Source organism: Balaenoptera ricei, chromosome 14 (assembly GCF_028023285.1).
Source record: "Balaenoptera ricei isolate mBalRic1 chromosome 14, mBalRic1.hap2, whole genome shotgun sequence".
Lineage (NCBI taxonomy): Eukaryota > Metazoa > Chordata > Mammalia > Artiodactyla > Balaenopteridae > Balaenoptera > Balaenoptera ricei.
The window spans coordinates 18,332,041-18,353,353 of NC_082652.1; the positions used below are offsets into that span (position 1 = coordinate 18,332,041).

General features: G+C 43.2%; 2 protein-coding genes across 8 annotated transcripts in view; one reads left to right on the forward strand and one right to left on the reverse strand.

Annotated features, from left to right (window-relative positions):
• Positions 1-16,858, reverse strand: part of ANKRD13A (ankyrin repeat domain 13A) — a 39,153-nt gene extending 22,295 nt beyond the window's left edge. Inside the window, exon 1 of the mRNA XM_059895477.1 lies at positions 16,510-16,858. Within this exon, the coding sequence (XP_059751460.1) occupies positions 16,510-16,605 (96 nt within the window). The 5' untranslated portion in view covers positions 16,606-16,858. The remainder of the gene's footprint in view (positions 1-16,509) is intronic.
• A 3,772-nt stretch (positions 16,859-20,630) lies between these two features.
• GIT2 (GIT ArfGAP 2) overlaps positions 20,631-21,313 on the forward strand; it is a 45,384-nt gene continuing 44,701 nt past the window's right edge. For all 7 annotated transcript variants that reach the window (XM_059895556.1, XM_059895559.1, XM_059895561.1 and 4 more), the window contains exon 1: positions 20,631-20,815. In XM_059895556.1, the coding sequence (XP_059751539.1) occupies positions 20,764-20,815 (52 nt within the window). In that variant the 5' untranslated portion in view covers positions 20,631-20,763. The remainder of the gene's footprint in view (positions 20,816-21,313) is intronic.

Consider the following 21,313-nt stretch of genomic DNA (forward strand, 5'->3'; position numbering starts at 1 on the left):
CACAAAGTAGTGTGCGCATCGGGACCCAGGGGAAGGAGCAGTGACCCCAGGGGAGACTGAATCAGACCTACCTGCTAGTGTTGGAGGGTCTCCTGCAGAGGCGGGACAGAGGTGGCTGTGGCTCACCATGGGGACAAGGACACTGGCAGCAGAAGTTCTGGGAAGTACTCCTTGGCGTGAGCCCTCCGAGAGTCCACCATTAGCCCCAGCAAAGAGCCGGGTAGGCTCCAGCGCTGTAGGCTCCAGTGCTGGGTCGCCTCAGGCCAAACAACCACCAGGGAGGGAACCCAGCCCCGCCCATCAGCAAACAAGCAGATTAAAGTTTTACTGAACTCTGCCCACCAGAGCAACACCCACCTCCACCCACCACTAGTCCCTCTGATCAAGAAGCTTGCACAAGCCTCTTAGATAGCCTTATCCACCAGAGGCAGACAGCAGAAGCAAGAAGAACTACAATTCTGCAGCCTGTGGAAGGAAAACCACATTCACAGAAAGATAGACAAAGTGAAAAGGCAGAGGACTTTGTACCAGATGAAGGAACAAGATAAAACCCCAGAAAAACAACTAAATGAAGTGGAGATAGGCAACCTTCCAGAGAAAGAATTCAGAATAATGATAGTGAAGATGATCCAGGACCTCAGAAAAAGAATGGAGGCAAAGATGAAGAAGATGCAAGAAGTGTTTAACAAAGACCTAGAAGAATTAAAGAACAAACACTAAAGAACAAACAAACAGAGATGAACAGTCCAATAACTGAAATGAAAAATACACTAGAAGGAATCAATAGCAGAATAAATGAGGCAGAAGAACGGATAAGTGACCTGGAAGACAGAATGGTGGAATTCACTGCCACAGAACAGAATAAAGAAAAAAGATTGAAAAGAAGTGAAGACAGCCTAAGAGACCTCTGGGACAACATTAAACGCAACAACATTCGCATTATAGGGGTCCCAGAAGGAGAAGTGAGAGAGAAAGGACCAGAGAAAATATTTGAAAAGATTATAGTCGAAAACTTCCCTAACACGGGAGAGGAAATAGCCACCCAAGTCCAGGAAGCGCAGAGAGTCCCATACAGGATAAACCCAAGGAGAAACACGCCGAGACACATAGTAATCAAACTGACAAAAATTAAAGGCAAAGAAAATTATTGAAAGCAACAAGGGAAAAATGACAAATAACATACAAGGGAACTCCCATAAGGTTAACAGCTGATTTCTCAGCAGAAACGCTACAAGCCAGAAGGGAGTGGCATGATATACTTAAAGTGATGAAAGGGAAGAACCTACAACCAAGATTACTCTACCCGGCAAGGATCTCATTCAGATTCGACAGAGAAATCAAAAGCCTTACAGACAAGCAAAAGCTAAGAGAATTCAGCACCACCAAACCAGCTCTACAACAAATGCTAAAGGAACTTCTCTAAGTGGGAAACACAAGAAAGGCAAAGGACCTACAAAAACAAACCCATAACAATTAAGAAAATGGTAATAGGAATATACATATCGATAATTACCTTAAACGTGAATGGATTAAATGCTCCAACCAAAAGACACAGGCTTACTGAATGGATACAAAAACAAGACCCATATATATGCTGTCTACAAGAGACCCGCTTCAGACCTAGGGACACATACAGACTGAAAGTGAGGGGATGGAAAAACATATTCCATGCAAATGGAAATTAAAAGAAAGCTGGAGTAGCAATACTCGTATCAGATAAAATAGACTTTAAAATAAAGAATGTTACAAGAGACAAGGAAGGACACTACATAATGATCAGGGATCAATCCAAGAAGAAGATATAACAATTATAAATATATATGCACCCAACACAGGAGCACCTCAATACATGAGGCAAATGCTAACAGCTATAAAAGAGGAAACTGACAGTAACACAATAATAGTGGGGAACTTTAACACCTCACTTACACCAATGGACAGATCATACAGACAGAAAATTAATAAAGAAACACAAGCTTTAAATGACACAACAGACCAGATAAATTTAATTGATATTTCTAGGACATTCCACCCAAAAACAGCAGATTACACTTTCTTCTCAAGTGCACACAGAACATTCTCCAGGATAGATCACATCTTGGGTCACAAATCAAGCCTCAGTAAATTTAAGAAAATCGAAATCATATCAAGCATCTTTTCCGACCACAATGCTATGAGATTAAAATCCATTACAGGGAAAAAAATGTAAAAAAACACAAACACATGGAGGCTAAACAATCCGTTACTAAATAACCCAGAGATCACTGAAGAAATCAAAGAGGAAATAAAAAAATACCTAGAGACAAATTACAACGAAAACACGATGATCCAAAACCTGTGGGATGCAACAAAAGCAGTTCTAAGAGGGAAGTTTATAGCAATACAAGCCTACCTCAAGAAACAAGAAACATCTCAAATAAACAATCTAAACTTATACCTAAAGGAACTAGAGAAAGAAGAACAAACAAAACCCAAAGTTAGCAGAAGGAATGAAATCATAAAGATCAGAGCAGAAATAAATGAAATACAAACAAAGAAAACAATAGCAAATATCAATAAAACTAAAAGCTGGTTCTTTGAGAAGATAAACAAAACTGATAAACCTTTAGCCAGACTTATCAAGAAAAAGAGGGAGAGAACTCATATCAATAAAAGAAGAAATGAAAAAGGAGAAGTTACAACAGACACTGCAGAAATACAAAGCATCATAAGGGACTACTACAAGCAACACTATGCCAATAAGATGGACAACCTGGAAGAAATGGACAAATTCTTAGAAAGGTATAACCTTCCAAGACTGAACCAGGAAGAAACAGAAAATATGAACAGACCAATCACAAGTAATGAAATTGAAACTGTGATTAAAAATCTTCCAACAAACAAAAGTCCAGGACCAGATGGCTTCACAGGTGAATTCTATCAAACATTTAGAGAAGAGCTAACACCCATCCTTCTCAAACTCTTCCAAAAAATTGCAAAGGAAGGAACACTCCCAAGCTCATTCTATGAGGCCACCATCAGCCTGATACCAAAACCAAAGATACTACAAAAAAAAGAAAATTACAGACCAATATCACTGATGAATATAGATGCAAAAATCCTCAACAAAATACTAGCAAACAGAATCCAACAGCACATTAAAAGGATCATACACCATGATCAAGTGGGATTTATCCCAGGGATGCAAGGATTCTTCAATATATGCAAATCAATCAATGTGATACACTATATTAACAAATTGAAGAAGAAAAACCATATGATCATCTCAATAGATGCAGAAAAAGCTTTTGACAAAACTCAACACCCATTTATGATAAAAACTCTCCAGAAAGTGGGCATAGAGGGAAACTACCTCAACATAATAAAGGCCATATACAACAAACCCACAGCAAACATCATTCTCAATGGTGAAAAACTGAAAACATTCCCTCTAAGATCAGGAACAAGACAAGGATGTCCACTCTCACCACTATTATTCAACATAGTTTGGGAAGTCCTAGCCATGGCCATCAGAGAAGAAAAGGAAATAAAAGGAATACAAATTGGAAAAGAAGAAGTAAAACTGTCACTGTTTGCAGATGACATGATATTATACATAGAGAATCCTAAAACTGCCACCAGAAAACTGCTAGAGCTAATTAATGAATTTGGTAAAGTTGCAGGATACAAAATTAATGCACAGAAATCTCTTTCATTCCTATATACTAACAATGAAAGATCAGAAAGAGAAATTAAGGAAACAATCCCATTCACCATTGCAACAAAAAGAATAAAATACTTAGGAATAAACCTACCTAAGGAGGTAAAAGACCTGTACTCAGGGCTTCCCTGGTGGCACAGTGGTTAAGAATCCACCTGCCAATGCAGGGGACACGGGTTCGAACCCTGGTCCGGGAAGATCCCACATGCTGCGGAGCAACTAAGCCCATGCGCCACAACTACTGAGCCCGCGTGTCACAACTACTGAAGCCCGCACGCCTAGAGCCCATGCTCCGCAACGAGAAGCCGCCACAATGAGAAGCCCGCACACCACAACGAAGAGTAGCCCCTGCTCGACGCAACTAAAGAAAGCCCACACGCAGCAATGAAGACCCAACGCAGCCATAAATAAATAAATAAATAAGAAAACCTTTACTCAGAAAACTATAAAACACTGATGAAAGAAATCAAAGATGACACAAACAGATGGAGAGATATACCATGTTCTTGGATTGCAAGAATCAATATTGTGAAAATGACTATACTACCCAAAGCAATCTACAGATTCAATGCAATCCTTATCAAATTACCAATGGCATTTTCTACAGAACTAGAACAAAAAATCTTAAAATTTGTATGAAGACACAAAAGACCCCAAATAGCCAAAGCAGTCTTGATGGAAAAAAATGGAGCTGGAGGAATCAGACTCCCTGACCTCAGACTATACTACAAAGCTACAATAATCAAGACAATATGGTACTGGCACAAAAACAGAAATATAGATCAATGGAACAGGATAGAAAGCCGAGATAAACCCACGCACCTATGGTCAACTAATCTATGACAAAGGAGACAAGGATATACCATGGAGAAAAGACAGTCTCTTCAGTAAGTGGTGCTGGGAAAACTGGACAGCTACACGTAAAAGAATGAAATTAGAACACTCCCTAACACCATACACAAAAATAAACTCAAAATGGATTAGAGACCTAAATGTAAGACCGGACACTATAAAACTCTTAGAGGAAAACATAGGAAGAACACTCTTTGACATAAATCACAGCAGGATCTTTTTTGATCCACCTCCTAGAGTAATGGAAATAAAAACAAAAATAAACAAATGGGACCTAATGAAATTTAAAAGCTTTTGCAAAGCAAAGGAAACTACAAACAAGACAAAAAGACAACTCTCAGAACGGGAGAAAATATTTGCCAATGAATCAACAGACAAAGGATTAATCTCCAAAATATATAAACAGCTCATGCAGCTCAATATTAAAAAAACAAACAACCCAATCAAAAAATGGGCAGGGGAAGCTTCCTTGGTGGTGCAGTGGTTAAGAGTCCGCCTGCCAATGCAGGTGACACAGGTTCGAGCCCTGGTCCAGGAAGATCCCACATGCCACGGAGCAACTAAGCCCATGCGCCACAACTACTGAGCCTGTGCTCCAAAGCCCGTGAGCCACGACTCCTGAAGCCCGGGCACCCGGAGCCCGTGCTCTGCAACAAGAGAAGCCACTGTAATGAGAAGCCTGCGCACCACAACGAAGAGTAGCCCCCGTTCACCGCAACTAGAGAAAGTGCGCACGGCAACAAAGACCCAACACAGCCAAAAATAAATAAATAAAATAAATAATAATAAAATTAGAAAAAAAAATGGGCAGAAGACCTAAACAGACATTTCTCCAAAGAAGACATACAGATGGCCGAGAAGCACATGAAAAGCTGCTCAACATCACTAATGATTAGAGAAATGCAAATCAAAACTACAATGAGGTATCACCTCACACCAGTTAGAATGGGCTTCATCAGAACATCTATAAACAACAAATGCTGGAGAGGGTGTGGAGAAAAGGGAACCCTCTTGCAGTGTTGGTGGAAATGTAAATTGATACAGCCACTATGGAGAACAGTATGGAGGTTCCTTAAAAAACTAAAAATAGAATTACCATATGACCCAGCAATCCCACTACAGGGCATATACCCAGAGAAAACCATAATTCAAAAAGACACATGCACCCCAATGTTCATTGCAGCACTATTTACAATAACCAGGTCATGGCAGCAACCTAAATGCCCATCGACAAAGGAATGGATAAAGAAGATGTGGTACATATATGCAATGGAATATTACTCAGCCATAAAAAGGAACAAAATTGGGTCATTTGTAGAGACGTGGATGGACCTAGAGACTGTCAGAGAGAGTGAAGTAAGTCAGAAAGAGAAAAAATATCGTATATTAACGCATATATGTGGAACCTAGAAGAATGGTACAGATGAACCGGTTTGCAGGGCAGAAATAGTGACACAGATGTAGAGAACAAACGTATGGACACCAGGGAGGGAAAATGGCAGGGGGATGGTGGTGGTGGTGGGATGAATTGGGAGATTGGGATTGACATATATACACTAATATGTATAAAATAGATAACTAATAAGAACCTGCTATATGAAAATATAAAAAAATTCAAAAAAACATTAAAAATAGTATTGGCACATCATGACAGCACTATATGGGAAAATGAATGCTTGCAAGTGGGCAAGACTGAAACATGACTCTGGGAGCTATACATAAAGATGACAGTTACTCAGTTCCTTTTTCTATAAAGTTAAGTGCCTCATAAACACTGGCTATAGGCCTCAGATCATTGAACACAACCTTAAGCACGAATGGCACTCAACACAACAGCACTTAAAATTAAGACTAAATAAGGCTAAGGGCTTTCATGGAAATGCAACCACCCTATGATGCGGAACATGGGGGACTTCTCCAGCACATCTCAGCATTCAAGTCAAGAACAGGAAGTGCAGGACTTTAATCAAAACCGAAAGTACAGAAGATAATTTGAGTTAGAATAAAATTACATTCTCTAGCTGGATTCCCACCAAAACACCACTCTCATTATTGTGTGTTGAGTTCCAAGTGCCCCGAAGCAGCAGCACCCACGGGTCCCACAGACAACCAGCATGATCCACCAGGCATGTGTGTGGACATATTTGCAGATAAATGTCCATTTGGCTTTGACTCTTCATTCCTATTTTGGCCCTCCTCCCGGCACCTGTGCTGGGTCTCCAGAGCTCAGTCTGAACAACTGGGTGCTGCCTTCCAAAGACGGCTCTGGATGTTCTTCCAAGGACACAAGAAACGGCCATGGGGCTTTTGGAATATAAAAACTTTTACGTGCCATGATACTGCTTAGAAAATGTGCTTTATGTTGATTTGAGATGCTAGTTGTTGTGCAGCCTCCAGAGATATCCAGAACAAGCCACTATCGGCCACAGGAAAGGAAGGTAAGCGGGACTGTGGGTAAGCAGCTACTATCCAACAGCTACTGAGCTTCCCTGTTTTGCTAATTGTATTATGGCTATTGTGGAGTGAAGACAGGAACTGCTACGGAGGAAAAATAGAAGTGGTCGAAGACATTCTGCTAAGTGAACACACGTCCTCCTGGACCAACCCCAGGCCTCAGCGTTCTCTCAGGTGCTGAAATGCCAACAAGTCTCCTGGAACGGGGCCCACACCACCTCCTGGGATTCCCTGACTTTTCCCAAGGGGACAGCCTGCCTATCTCACCAAAGCGTCCAAAGGGCAGGATCCGAGTCTCATATTTCTTAGCTTCTGCCACCGTAGACTCTGATTTGCATTAAATCATTGTTCTTTAAAAAAAGTAATATGGCTTTAAACTATTAACTAAGCTGAAGTTTATTAGGAAAGAAATAATTAGCAAATTCATTATTTTCTTTCATGTCTCTTACAGATACTGTTTTCTTACTCAGCAAGTTCAATGTACTACATGAAAGGTGCTAGGGTTAGCATACTGCCCAACACAGGAGATGCTTAACAATATTTACCACACAAAAGGGGAAACTCTACTTACTTTAATTCATACCCCAGAACAAAACTAACATCTCGGACTAAGCTCCTGGGCAACCATTAAGATACGATGTATAAAATCAAAGCCAAATATATTTTGTTGACTTTTTTCTGTTTTGGACCACAGGGAAAACTGTATGTCGGAGCCACATAGCTGCACACTTTGCCTAACTGTTCAGAGCCTCCTGTGCCTCTCCTCATTTGAAAGGAGAGAAGGAAGGAAGAATAATATAATATATTATGGTGACAGTGTGATTTAAAACAATGGATGAATAACAATTAGAGTGGAAATTAGTGGAAAAAAAGGATAGAAAATCAATAGAGAAAAATCAACAAAACCAAAAGTTGGCTCTTGGAAAATATCAACAAAATTGACAAAATTTCAGCTAGACTGACCAAGGAAAAAAAAAGAGAGAAGACTAAAGTTACCAAAATCAGGAATGAAAAAGGGGATATTACTAACAACACTACAGAAATAAGAAGTATTATAAATGAATGCTATGAACAACCGTATGCCAACAAATTAGAATTTAGATGAAATGCACATACTCCTAGACAGCCACAAACTAGCAAAACTGACTTAGGAAAAACAGAAAACCTGAAAAAAATTTATAACAAGAAAAGAGGTTGAATCAGTAATTTTAAAACTTCCCAGGAAAAAAACCTCAGGCCTAGATGGCTTCACTGGTGAATTCTACCAAACGTTCAATGAATTAATACCAATTCTTCACAAACCCAAAAAAACAGAAGAGGAAGGAAAACTTCCCAATTCATTTTATAAGCCCAGTATTATCCTGATGGTGAACACGTCACAAAAAAAGAAAACCAGAGACCAGTATCTCTTATGAATATAGGTACAAAAATCCTCAACAATATTCTAGCAAAGTAAATTCAGCAACATATAAAAAGGGCTATTGTACACCATGACCAAATGAGTTTATCCCACAAATGCCAAGGGTGGCTTAACATCTGACAATCAATTCATGTAACACAGCGTATCAATAGAATAAAATAAAATAAAAAACACATGACCATCTCGATAAATGCATGCTGTGGTCTGAAGGTGAAGTGTCCACCCAAACTTTGTATGTTGAAATCCTAACCTCTAAAGATGATGGTATTAGGAAGTGGGGCCTTTGGGAAGTGCTTAGATCATGAGAGTGAAGCCCTCATGAATGGAATTAGTGCCTTTATAAAAGAGGCTCCAGAGAGCTTGCTAACCCCCTTCTACCATGTTAGGACACAGTGAGAAGGCACCTGCTATGAACCAGGAGGAGAGCCCTCAGCAGCCACCACACCAAACCTGCTGGCACCATGATCTTGGACTTCAAGGCTCCAGAACTATAAGAAATAAATTTCTATTGTTTATAAACTATCCACTCTATCATATTTGTTACTGCAGCTCAAATGGACTAAAACAATGCAGAAAAAGCATTTCACAAAATCCCACACCCCTTCATGATAAAAAAACACTCAACAAACTAGGAATGGAAGGGAACTTCCTCAAACAGCATCTGCCTGTGAAAACCCCATAGCTAACATCATATTTAATGGTGAAAGACTGGATGCTTTCCTCCTAAGATAGGAACAAGACAAGAATGTTCTCTTTCATCACTTCTATTCAGCATTGTACTAGAGGTTCTAACCAAGGCAATAAGGCAAGAAAAATAAATAAAAGGCATCCAGATTGGAAAGGAAGACATAAAACTATCTCTACTCACAGACAACATGATCTCATATATAGAAAATCCTAAGAAATCGACTTAAAAACTATTAGAACTAATGAGTTCTGCAAGGCTGCAGGATACGAGAGCAATACAGAAAAATCAATTGTATATCTATACACGTGTAACAACTCAAAAATGAAACTTTAAAAATTCCTTTTACGGGGCTTCCCTGGTGGCACAGTGGTTAAGAATCCACCTGCCAATGCAGGAGACACGGGTTCAAGCCCTCGTCCGGGAAGATCCCACATGCCGCAGAGCAACTAACACTGTGGGCCACAACTACTGAGCCCGCGCGCTTAGAGCCCATGCTCTGCAACAGGAGAAGCCACCGCAATGAGAAGCCCGTGCACCGCAACAAAGAGTAGCCCCCGCTCGCTGCAACTAGAGAAAGCCTGCATGCAGCAACAAAGACCCAATGCAGCCAAAAATGAATGAATGAATGAATTCGTTTTTTAAAAATTCCTTTTACAACAGCACTGAAAAGAATAAAACATTTGGGAATAAGCAACAAAAGAAGTATAAACCTCATACTCTGAAAACCATAAAGCATTGTTGAAAGAAATTAAGATCTAAATAAATGGAAAAGCATCCCACGTTCATGGTTCAGAAGACTTAATATTTTAACATGTCAAAACTCCCTAAACTGAGCTACAGAGTCAATGCAATCTCTATCAAAATTCCAGCTGACTTTCTGCAGAAACGAACAAGTTTATACTAAGATTCATAGGAAATGCAAGGAACCCAGAATAGCCAAAACCATCTTGAAACAAAGAGTAAAATTTGAGGATTCACACTTCCCAATTTCAAAACTTACTACACAAAGCTACAGCAATCAAGACAGTGTGGTACTGGCAAAAGGACAGACATATAAATCAATGGAATACAATCTAGAGTCCAGAAATAAACTTATACATCTATGGTCAACTGATTTTCAACAAGGGCACCAAAATAACTCGATGAGGAAAGAATAATCTTTTCAACAAATGGTGCTTGAACAACTAGATAGATATCCACATGCAAAAGAATTAAGTACTGTATATACCATATGCAAAAATTAGCTCAAAGTTGATCAAAAACCTAATGTAAGAGCTAAAACACTAAACCTCTTAGGAGAAAACATAGGATTATATCTTTGTGAACTTGCGTTAAGCAAAACCTTCTCAGATACAACACCAAAAGCATAAGAGACAAAAGAAAATAAAGATAAATTACACTCCATCTAAACTGAAAACTGCTGTACTTCAAATGACATAAAGAAAGTAAAAAGACAACCTAAAGAATGGAAGAAAATATTTGCAAGTCATATGCTTAATAAGGGGCTAGTATCCAGAATATATGAAGAACTCTAACTACTCAAGAATAAAAAGACAAATAATCCAGTTTTAAAATGGGCAAAGGATTTAAATAGACATTTCTTCAAAGAAGATATGCCAATGCCCAATAAGCACATGAAAGATGCTCAACATAACTAATCATTAGGGCAATGCAACACAAGACCACAAAGTGATAATACCTCACCCCCATTAGGATGGCTACAATCAAAAAGACAGACAATAACAAGTGTTGACAAGGATGTGGAGAAACTAGAACCCTCATACACTGCTGGTGGGAATGTAAAATGGTGCAGTCAATTTGAAAAAGAGTTGGCAGTTCCTCCAAAAGTTAAACATAGAATTACTATAAGACCCAGCAATTCCACTTGCAGGTGTTTACCCAAGAAAAATAAAAATATACAACCACACAAAAACTTGCACACAGATATGCACAGCAGCATTATTCATAATGGCCCAAAGGTGGGAAAAAACAAATGTCCATCAACTGGCAAATGAATAAACAAAATGTGCTCTATACATACAATGGAATATTACTCAGCCATTAAAAGGAATGAAGTACTAATACCTCCACAACATGGATGAACCTTGAAAATATCATGTTAGGTTAAAGAAGCCAAACACAAAAGGCCACATATTGTATGATTGCATTTACATGAAATTGTCCAGAATAAGCAAATCTGTACAGATAGCAAACAGCTTAATGGTTGCCTGGGGCTGAAGGGGTTGGGGGGAAATAGGGAATGACAGCTAATGGGTGTGGGGTTTCTTTCTGGGGTGATGAAAATGTTCTGGAATGTGATAGTGGTGACAGTCACACAACTCTGAATATACTAAAAAACAGTGAATAATATACTTTAATGAGTGAATTGCATAAGTGAATTATATCTCAATAAAGATGTTTGAAAATCAACATATGTATGTGTTTTATGTAAGACATAAAACGAATCTACCGTCTATATGCTGTTTGACGAGTTGCTTAATTTCTCTTGAGCTTCAGTTTGCTCCCTTGTAAAACGGGATTAAAAAAAAAAACAAAAAACCCACCTACCTTACAAAGTTCTTACAAGGGCAAAGGCACAAGCCTAACCCCCATAGAAAGCACTTGGAAGAGCCAGCACTTATTATCATACACCTACATTACATAGTTTCATATAAGCCGTCACTTTCTCCCTAAAAGGGATTTGTTCAAATTTCCTTACAGTTAATAGTGGAGCTTAGGGTCTTCAACTAATGACGTTAGTTTAGTGAGCAAGAGCTTTCAGAATTTAACTGGAATTCACTGTCGAAGCTGACTATGTACGTTTTTCCTTTAAGTTTCTTCAGTCATGAGCCGTACCAAATTAAAAATCCCCACCCTCTTAACTATCATCATGCCCCAAAAGAAGAAAAGGAATGAGATTTCTACACGTCTCCTTGTGTGATAATGTAAGCCCACCGACTTTTCTTGTCCAAGCCCTCTTTGCCAGTCCACTGTCCTCCAGCCGCAGTCAAGGCGCAGCTGAGTGCGGGCTGCAGAGCCAGACAAGCGGGCCCACTTCCGGACCCCTCACTAGCCTTGGGCGGATTACTCAACCCCTCTGAGCCTTGGTCCCTAGCGCACAGCCAGAGCTTCAGAAACTCTCACAGGGGCCTCCTGGGGAGGCCTCGGGCAAGAGGCTGCTAAGCAGCCCTCCATTCGCTTGAGAGAGTCAACCGCCCTCATTCCTGTGCACCCTCAGACCGCCCTGGTCCTCTGCGGCTGTGGCCTGAGCTGGTTCTCCCACTCCGAGTCGGGGGTCGGGGGGAGGTAGCCATACAGGCCTGGTTCCTAAGGTGAGCCTGAGCCCCTGAGGGCTGAGGAGGAGCAGCTGAGAGGAGGCTCCAGGCTCTTCCCCTTGGATGCAAGGCTCTGGTTCACAGCGGGCCTCTAGCCGACAGGCACTGGCTTGAACGTGTGCCCGGTGGCCTCACCCAGCCTTGCCCCGGGCTGGGGTGAGAACCCCAGGGTGGTTCCCTGTCAGGCTCCGGGCACTGCTGCTGCCTAGAACATCCTCTTCCTCTTGCCCAGATTTTGTGCTTTCACTGCTGGCACCCTAACCGGGGGCTGGCCCTGGAGTCAGGCATCATCTGCCACCCTCCACCCAACCCGATCCCAGGGCTTTCTCTCCCCTGCTAAGGTGCACTGACTGACCTTTGCATTTGTCCCCTTAAATTTTCATTCATTCTCCCAGCATCAGCAGGAAGGCCAAAAGATGTTGAACAGACCTCTCTGGCTAAGTGACAAATGACATAACCATAACACAAATCATTTCAACTGCACCAACCAACTTCAAGGCCCCGCTGAATATTAAAGGCAGTAGAGCTGATGGGTTAAAGAGGCACTTAATAAAGTGCCTCTGCTGAGTAAACGCTGAAAGCGTGAAACAATCTCATCACTGGCAAAGTTACACAAGCAGTGAACCCCAGCTATTAGCAAGACGGTGGCACTGGGGCTGACTCACTCACACTCAGAAACACGTGCTTATCCTCTTCATCTGGATAAACTTGATTCTTTCTGGGTCACTGTTCCTAGAACAAAATAAAATTCTTACAGCTACCAGTGTGCCTGCTTCACGTCTCACTCGTGGGATGGAAGGAATGAAGGAACGGACAGCAGAAAGTTACTGGCAAACAAAGCCTCAAGTGAAACAGCTGGTTTTATTGCTGGGGTGATAAGAATTTTTTTGTTTTTAATTATGCAACCAATACGTGTTCTTTGTAGAAAAATTGGAACATACATAAAAGAAGCTACATTCCCAGGATGATTATAATAACAGCAGCAGCAAGTATGGTAAATGTACTGCTCCCATTTACTAAGTGCCTTTGCTTTCTGATCTGTTCTCTGCTTCGTTCTCCAGAATCCTGAAATGGAGGCACTTTCACTGAAAGAAGTAAAGGGGAAGGGTTAAGAATACAGGATTAAAGCAGACTGTGACTTTCTGGGTTGACATCCTGGTTCGACTACTGGGTCAGCAGGTGACTGAACCTCTCCACCTCTGTTTCCTCATCTGTGAAATGGGAATCACAATAGCACTCACCCCTGATGTGAGAATTAAATCTAAAACTTCACATAAAACATTTCAGCACGGTGCCTGGCAAAATAGCAAAATACCGCGTTTTGACAGGTGATGAACCAATTCGGCAAGGGTAAATTAAGCACCCAAGCTCACAACCTAACCTGCGATAGCACTGGCCATTAACCTAACTGCCTCCAAGGCACAGGTGTAGGCAGCTGTTTCGTAATTAACAGAGGATCTCGATAAATATGAAAGCAGCAAAATATTCCCTGCCTTGTACTTTAATGACATCAATTATCAACTTCTTGACCCTGAAGCAGTTACATAATTTGTAGGACCCAGAGAAAAATCAAAATGCAAGGCCCCTTATTCAAAAAAAAAAAAAAAAATTAAGAATTTCAAGACGATAACTGCAGAGCATTAAACCAAGCATGAGGGACTTCCCTGCCTGGTGGTCCTCTGGTTAAGACTCCACGCTTCCACTGCAGGGGGCACGGGTTCGATCCCCGGTCGGAGAACTAAGATCCCGCATGCCACACAGCGCAGCCAAAACAAAACAAAGCAAAACACCAAGCACCAGCCACTTCTGAGCACAAGGCCCTGTGCAACTGCCAGGTCACACACCCTTGAAGCCAGCCCCATGTCCACCCCTTCAATGGCCAAGTTTCAGGATCAAAATTGGATTGCGTGGTCATGACAGTCAAGCTTCCACGGTCAAGATGTTCTTCCTGAATACACTTCAACTATCCCTTCCCCAGAGAAAACAGGATCCTGTGGAATGACCTACAGTGATAACCAATAACAAAGTCAAAACCAAATAATTAGCACAGATGAATATTCTTTCCTGACCTCCTTGCCAGTCAAAGGCATTAAAGATCAATTTACTCCAGGACAACCTGCTGCAAAGTTATAATTCTCTAATCGCAAATGTCCTTAATGTTTTTCAAGGTAAGAGGCACAGCGAACTTTCGATGAACATGTCTATCACAGCTTGCAGGAAAAAGAAATAATTCAACCATGCCACACTGTAGATTATAAACCAAGACTTGGTCTTATCGAACAAGTTTTTCTATAAAGAAAGACTGCGCTTCATTTAAACTCTTTTCCTCACTCCAATGAACAGAAAGCCTGCTGCTTTCAGAAATCAGTATTGAACGTGTGTGTGGTTTAAGGACAATGATGAACCTCTCTATCAAATAGGATTTTAGTTTTGTGACTTTCCTTGTACTTTATCTCAATATTTCGTAAGAAGTTGGGTGGCCCCGATACCGAGGAAGTGCAGAAGCAAAACATAGCAGACCTAAAAACAAGACTGTCCGGTCATTTTTGAAGTGTCCAAGGTGAGACTGAAAGCTGAGAGCAAAATCATGGAGGATTCTCTCTGAGCCACGTTTAGTAAGAGAAAGGGAATTAAATCATCAGGTATACTGCAATGCCTAATGGTGAATCATTTACTCTGGGGGCATGATCTAATTAAGAGCAATGACTCTTACAACGAAAGTTTATTCTGTCGGGATAGAGAATTTAAATGAAAAAAGAGCAACTTTTGACTTCCAGTGGGTGCTCAACAGACTTAAAAGGGAGACGTCAAGGTACAAGAACACACTTAGCAGTAACCGTTCATCAAATGGGGGGATGCTGACCTTGCTCAATTTTTGCCAACCATAAGAAAACCAATGCCCCTTTTCCTCTAAAATTTGACAATTACAGCATCAAATTGGAGCCATTCAAAAACCAGAACTTTAGCACACTGGATAAAATGAAGTCAACCAGAACAATTATACCAAATAATTACAAATCCCCTTCCTAACTGCTAAGTCTGTTAGTTTGTAATTTGAGGATACCAATACCTCCCAGAATTGCTGGGATGCCTTTAAGGCAGGGTTTCTCAAGCGAAATGCTACTGACATTTTGGGACAAATAAATCTTAGGTGGGGAGGGGGGTGTCTTACGCATTTGTGCATTATAGGATATTGAGCAGCTTCCCTGGCCTCTACCCATTAGATTCCAGTAACACCCACTCCCCACTTGTAACTACCAAAAAAGTCTCCATTAATTACTAGATGTGTGGGATGAGGGATGAAATCACTCCCAACTGAGAACCACTGCTTATAAAGATGGGAATAAATAAAAGGTAAGGAATCAAAGCACTTTAGAACAGAAAGTGATTTTAAGGATGCTGTGCACCAGTGATTCTCAAACTTGACCTATTGATAATAGTCAAGTACAAGATTTGCCCACATGGGTATCAACACCTTCATTCTACAAATAAGTGGACGTGGGCCAGAGAAGGAAAATGCCTTGCCCAAGGTCACAGGGCAAGTTAGAACCTGGACTCCAAACCCAACCAAGCCCTTCCTTACAAAAAGGATGGGTGGGGTGACAGGTGTGTGTCGCTCATACATTTTGGGGAGAGTCAGGCCTAATTGGTTAAGACGGTGCACGCTGGAGCCAGCTGGCCAGAGTTAAAAATCCTGATTTGGTATTTACTAGGTGAGGAACCTTGTGTAAGGCACATAACCTCTGAGAGCCTCAGTTTCCTACTCTGTCAAATTTAACGATAGTACCTACCTCCTAGGGTTGTTGGAAAGGCTAAGAGAGATAATATATATAAAACCTCGACACAGGGCCTGGAACACATTAAACACTCAATACATGTTCTGTTGTTGTTGTTATTATTATTATTATTATTATTATTATTATTATTATCCCACGATTGCAGAGTGGAAGGGGTCTGCGGGGCCCCGAGGGCAGAGGGCTGGAGATGGGCTCAGGGAGGCGATGCGACCCCCGACTCCCCCCTCCTCTCGCCGGGGGCGGACCCCCGCCTCGCCCCTCACCTGGCCCTGCAGCTCCTTCTCCAGCTGCCGGTAGTCGTTGTTCCAGACCAGGACGTGCAAAGGGAAGTGGCCGCTAGCGTCGCGGGCAGAGGACATGGCGAGGAGGCCGCAGCCGGGCCCTCACAGCCCGGTTGCCAAGCCTCAGCACCGGCAGGGTCTCCGGCGCCCGCCCGCCCGGCGGCCGGCGAGCGAGAGAACCAGGTGAGCGAGCGAGGGGCGCGGTACTAGGCAAGGGGGACTAGCTGGCCAGGTGAGGGGCACGCGCGGGAGGTCGGCGATCGCGGGCCGGGTCGGGGACGGGGTCGGCCGCGCCCACCCCGCCCCGCCGCGCTCCCGCCCGCGGTGACAGCTCCCGAACCGACTTCTGCGAGCAGAACTGCCCCAAACAGGGAAGTGCGGGGAGCGAACCACCGCGCGCCGTGGCGGGGGGGAGGAGAGGACAACCACCTGGTCCGGGGTCCGCCCAACCCCACACACCTGCAAGTCCACATCGGGAAACACAGTAATGCCCAAAACAGAGCTAAAACTCTCTTCTTTAGCCCAGAATCTCTACATGGAAAATTCGGTCTACCCTTCATCACCCCCTTTCCCCCTGCTCCAGCTTTCTCATATGGTTCGGTCCACAACTGGGCCTCTTCCACCGGCTCTGTGGTCACCGGGTGACAACAGGCGCCTGGACCAAACCATTCTAGTAACTGACTCCCTAGCCTTTTTGGACCTGGGCAGATGCTTCCACGATTGGTCAGGAGCCATTTTGGAAGTGGGCAACACCAAACAATTTTCAGGGGGGAATTATAAACTCTGGAGAAGTGGCATTAAATAGTTGCACAATAAGAGGATGGTTCTATCTCAGGATTTCTCAACTTCAGCACATTTTGAAGCACATAATTTTTTTTTTTTTTTTTTTTTTTTTGCTATTCTGGTAGCTCTGATTCTTTTTAATTTAATTTATTTATTTTTTACTTTTATTTATTTTTATTTTTTATACAATTTTAAAAAGTTGCCCTCCGGGGCTTCTCTGGTGGCGCAGTCGTTAAGAATCCGCCTGCCAATGGAGGGGACACCGGTTCTATCCCTGGTCTGGGAAGATCCCACATGCCACGGAGCAACTAAGCCCGTGTGCTGCAACTACTGAGCCTGTGCTCTAGAGCCCGCGAGCCACAACTACTGAGCCCGCGTGCCACAACTACTGAGGCCCGCACGCCTAGAGCCCGTGCTCCGCAATGAGAAGCCACCACAATGAGAAGCCCATGCACTGCAACGAAGAGTAGCCCCCACTCGCTGCAACTAGAGAAAGCCCGCGCGCAGCAGCGAAGACCCAACACAGCCAAAAATAAATAAATAAAAATTTTTTTAAAAAGTTGCTTTCCATTTACATTTTTTACTGAATACTGGCTATATTCCCAGTGTTGTACAATACATCCTTGAGTCTAACACCCAATAGTTTGTGCCTCCTCCCCTACCCTTATATTACCCCTCTCCCCCTCTCCCCAGTGGTAACCAGTAGTTTGCTCTCTATATCTGTGAATCTGCTTCTTTTTTGTTATATTTACAAGTTTGTTGTATTTTTTAGATTCCATGTGTAAGTGATATCATACAGTATTTATCTTTCTCTGACTTATTTCACTTAGCATAATGACCTCCAGGTCCATCCATGTTGCTGCAAATGGCAAAATTTCATTTTTTTTTTAATGGCTGAGTAGTATTCCATTGTTGAATACTACATAAAGGGAACATACCTCAACATAATAAAGGCCATATATGACAAACCCACAGCTAACATCATACTTAATGGTGAAAAGCTGAAAGCATTCCCTCTGAAATCAGGAACAAGACAAGGATGCCCACTCTCACCACTTTTATTCAACATAGTTTTGGAAGTCCTAGCCACAGCAATCAGAGAAGAAAAAGAAATAAAAGGAACCCAAATTGGAAAGGAAGATGTGAACCACATAATTCTTTCTGTGGGACTTGTCCTGTGCCTTGTAGGATGTTGAGCAGCATCCCTGGCCATTCTATCCACTGGATGCCAGTAACACTACCCCCAAAATGTCTCCAGACATTGCCAAATGTCCCCTGGAGGATGAAAATCCACCCCCCACCCCTCACTGAGAAGCACTGTTCTACCTGAACTCCAAACTGGGTTATGATTCAAAGTTACCTAAGGTGGTGGTTTATTCCACATATGAATGTCATCTATTTTTGAAGCTAACCATTTGAATTTGGGGTTATGGCCAAAAGGACTAATAGATAATACTTAGACTTGACCACAGTCAGCCACTATTAAGTTCATTCTTTGGGTTTCAACCTAAGACACTATAACTCCTTGATTCAATGAAGAACCAAGTCAACTTACAGCTACTCACCAGCCTGAGCTTTCTGCACAGCTGTCTACAACTAGACCACATAACTGGGCAAAGTTATTTAATGCATCCTGAAAGCATACCCTCTGCCTTCCCTGCTCGTGCACATCCAGCTTTTCAGATGCCTGAAACAACAGCTGTTCAAGAATCCTGGCCTAATCCATTCTCCACATGTGTTGAGTCCAGAAGATTTGTTAGTCTGCAAACCAAAACAGGATGCAGGAGCATCAGGATGGAACCCAGAGGCTCTAACTGTGGAATGTGTGGGAATTATGTGGTTATGCCCATACCACACATTTATAAAAATGGAGAGATGAACCAAAGACCAGTGCTTCTGAGACCTCTTCCAGGACTTCTATCTTTTCAGAAGCCTTGTGCAATTTAATTTTCTTTCTCTTCATCATCCTATGTTTACTGAACATTTCTCTTAATTCATTAGTCGGAAAACTCCACGATGACTGCTCACCAGAGTACCTAAAGTTAAAACAGTACCTGGCCCACAATAGGCATGGAATATTTGCTGAAGGGAGATCATGGTTGTGTTTACATATAATACATACAATATTCATTAGCATTAGGGTCACATCTCTGCTCTTCTTCACGCTGCTTAAACTCATATCATTGTGTTTATCTCACACCATCCTGTGAGTTAGATTATCTATTCTTATCCTCAAGACAAAAAAAAAATAGTTGTGATTAGAAAATAATAGTGATATCAAATTCTAGGGCTTCCCTGGTGGCGCAGTGGTTAAGAATCCGCCTGCCAATGCAGGGGACACGGGTTTGAGCCCTGGTCTGGGAAGATCCCACATGCCGCGGAGCAACTAAGCCCGTGCGCCAACACTGCTGAGCCTGCGCTCTGGAGCCCGCTAGCCACAACTACTGAGTCTGCAAGCCACAACTACTGAAGCCCGCATGCCTAGAGCCCATGCTACACAATAAGAGAAGCCACCGCAATGAGAAGCCCGCGCACCGCAAGGAAGAGTAGCCCCCGCTCACCGCAACTGGACAAAGCCCGTGCGCAGCAACAAAGACCCAAGTCAGCCAAAAAAAAAAAAAAAATTCCTATAATAATAGGAGCTACTATTATTGAGGGCTTACTATGGGGCAGGCACACCACACTCTTCTGTAAATTATCCCATTTGTCCTTAGCCAGACAGTAAATATTTAGCTTTGCACGTCATATATGTTTTGTTGAATATTCTTCATCCTATCCCTCCTCTCCTTTTTCTTCTTTACAACCCTTTAAAAATGTAAAAATCATTTTTAAGTAACAGGCTATACAAAAGCAAATCATGGGCTACGGGTAGATACACATTATCTCCATTTTGCAGATGAGATTAAAACTGCAGCATAAGGAAACATCTAACATATTCCTGTTTTACTTATTGTAGATCTAGTGCAGTTGAATGTAAGCTCCATAAAGACAGGAAATTTCGTCTTCTTGGCTCACTGCTCCTTCTTCAGTGCCTGGAGCAGTGTGTGGAACATAGTAGATGCTGAATAAATATTTGCTGAATAAAGGAATGCATAAATAAGTGAACTTGGCCAAAGTTATGCTAAATGACTTGACTATTGATTGCCTCAGGAAGGTCTCTTCCAGAGAGGGAGACACCAAATCAAGGAAATTTGGAAGTAGGACACAAGACACCTGCCCTCACTCAAGATGGCGACAAGGCAGCGTGCCCTTTCCGGTCACATGACCTGCCCGTCGCCGAAGGGCGCCTCCCCGCGCGTGCGTGCTGCGCCGCGGCTGTGAGGCGCTGAGGGGAGAGGCGCCGCAGCCAGCACCACCGTGGGGACCCGTTAGAGCGGAAGCGCCGCCGCTGCCGCCGCCGCCGCCTTCGCTGTCCCGGGCCACCAGGTTCCCGGCAGGTGGGAGGCGGGAGCCATGTCGAAGCGGCTCCGGAGCAGCGAGGTGTGCGCTGACTGCAGCGGGCCGGGTGAGTCGCACCAGCCGGGCCCGCTCCCTTCAGCTCTCCTGGCCGGGACCCCTGTCCCGGGGCCGCCCCCTCGGGCCGGGCGGGTCCCGGCTGTCGAGCTCTGCACCCTATGCCTGGGGTCGGGACGAGGAGGAACCTCGGCGGCCTTGGGGCGGGACCGTCCCGGGCCTGTCAGAGCCGGAGCGGGCAGGGGGTCGCCGCCCTCCCGTCCCTTCCTTCCCTCTCGTCCCCTCTGTCCCAGGCCGGGCGGGGAAACGGCGGGGTCGGGGCCGCTTTCCCAACAGGAAGGGGCTTGGGCAATCCGCAGGAAGGCCAGTTACAGAAGTGAAATGCGAGCGTCCTCCCGGCTGCGGCCCCCAGAGGCTGCAGGTGTCAGCCCCCTCCCCACAGCTACCCAGACTCCCGCCCCAGGAGGGGGCCCTGGGGCCCTGCCTGGAGTGGGCGACACTCGCCGCTTCCCTCCAGTGGGACTCGCCAGAGAACCCCCATGGATGAGTT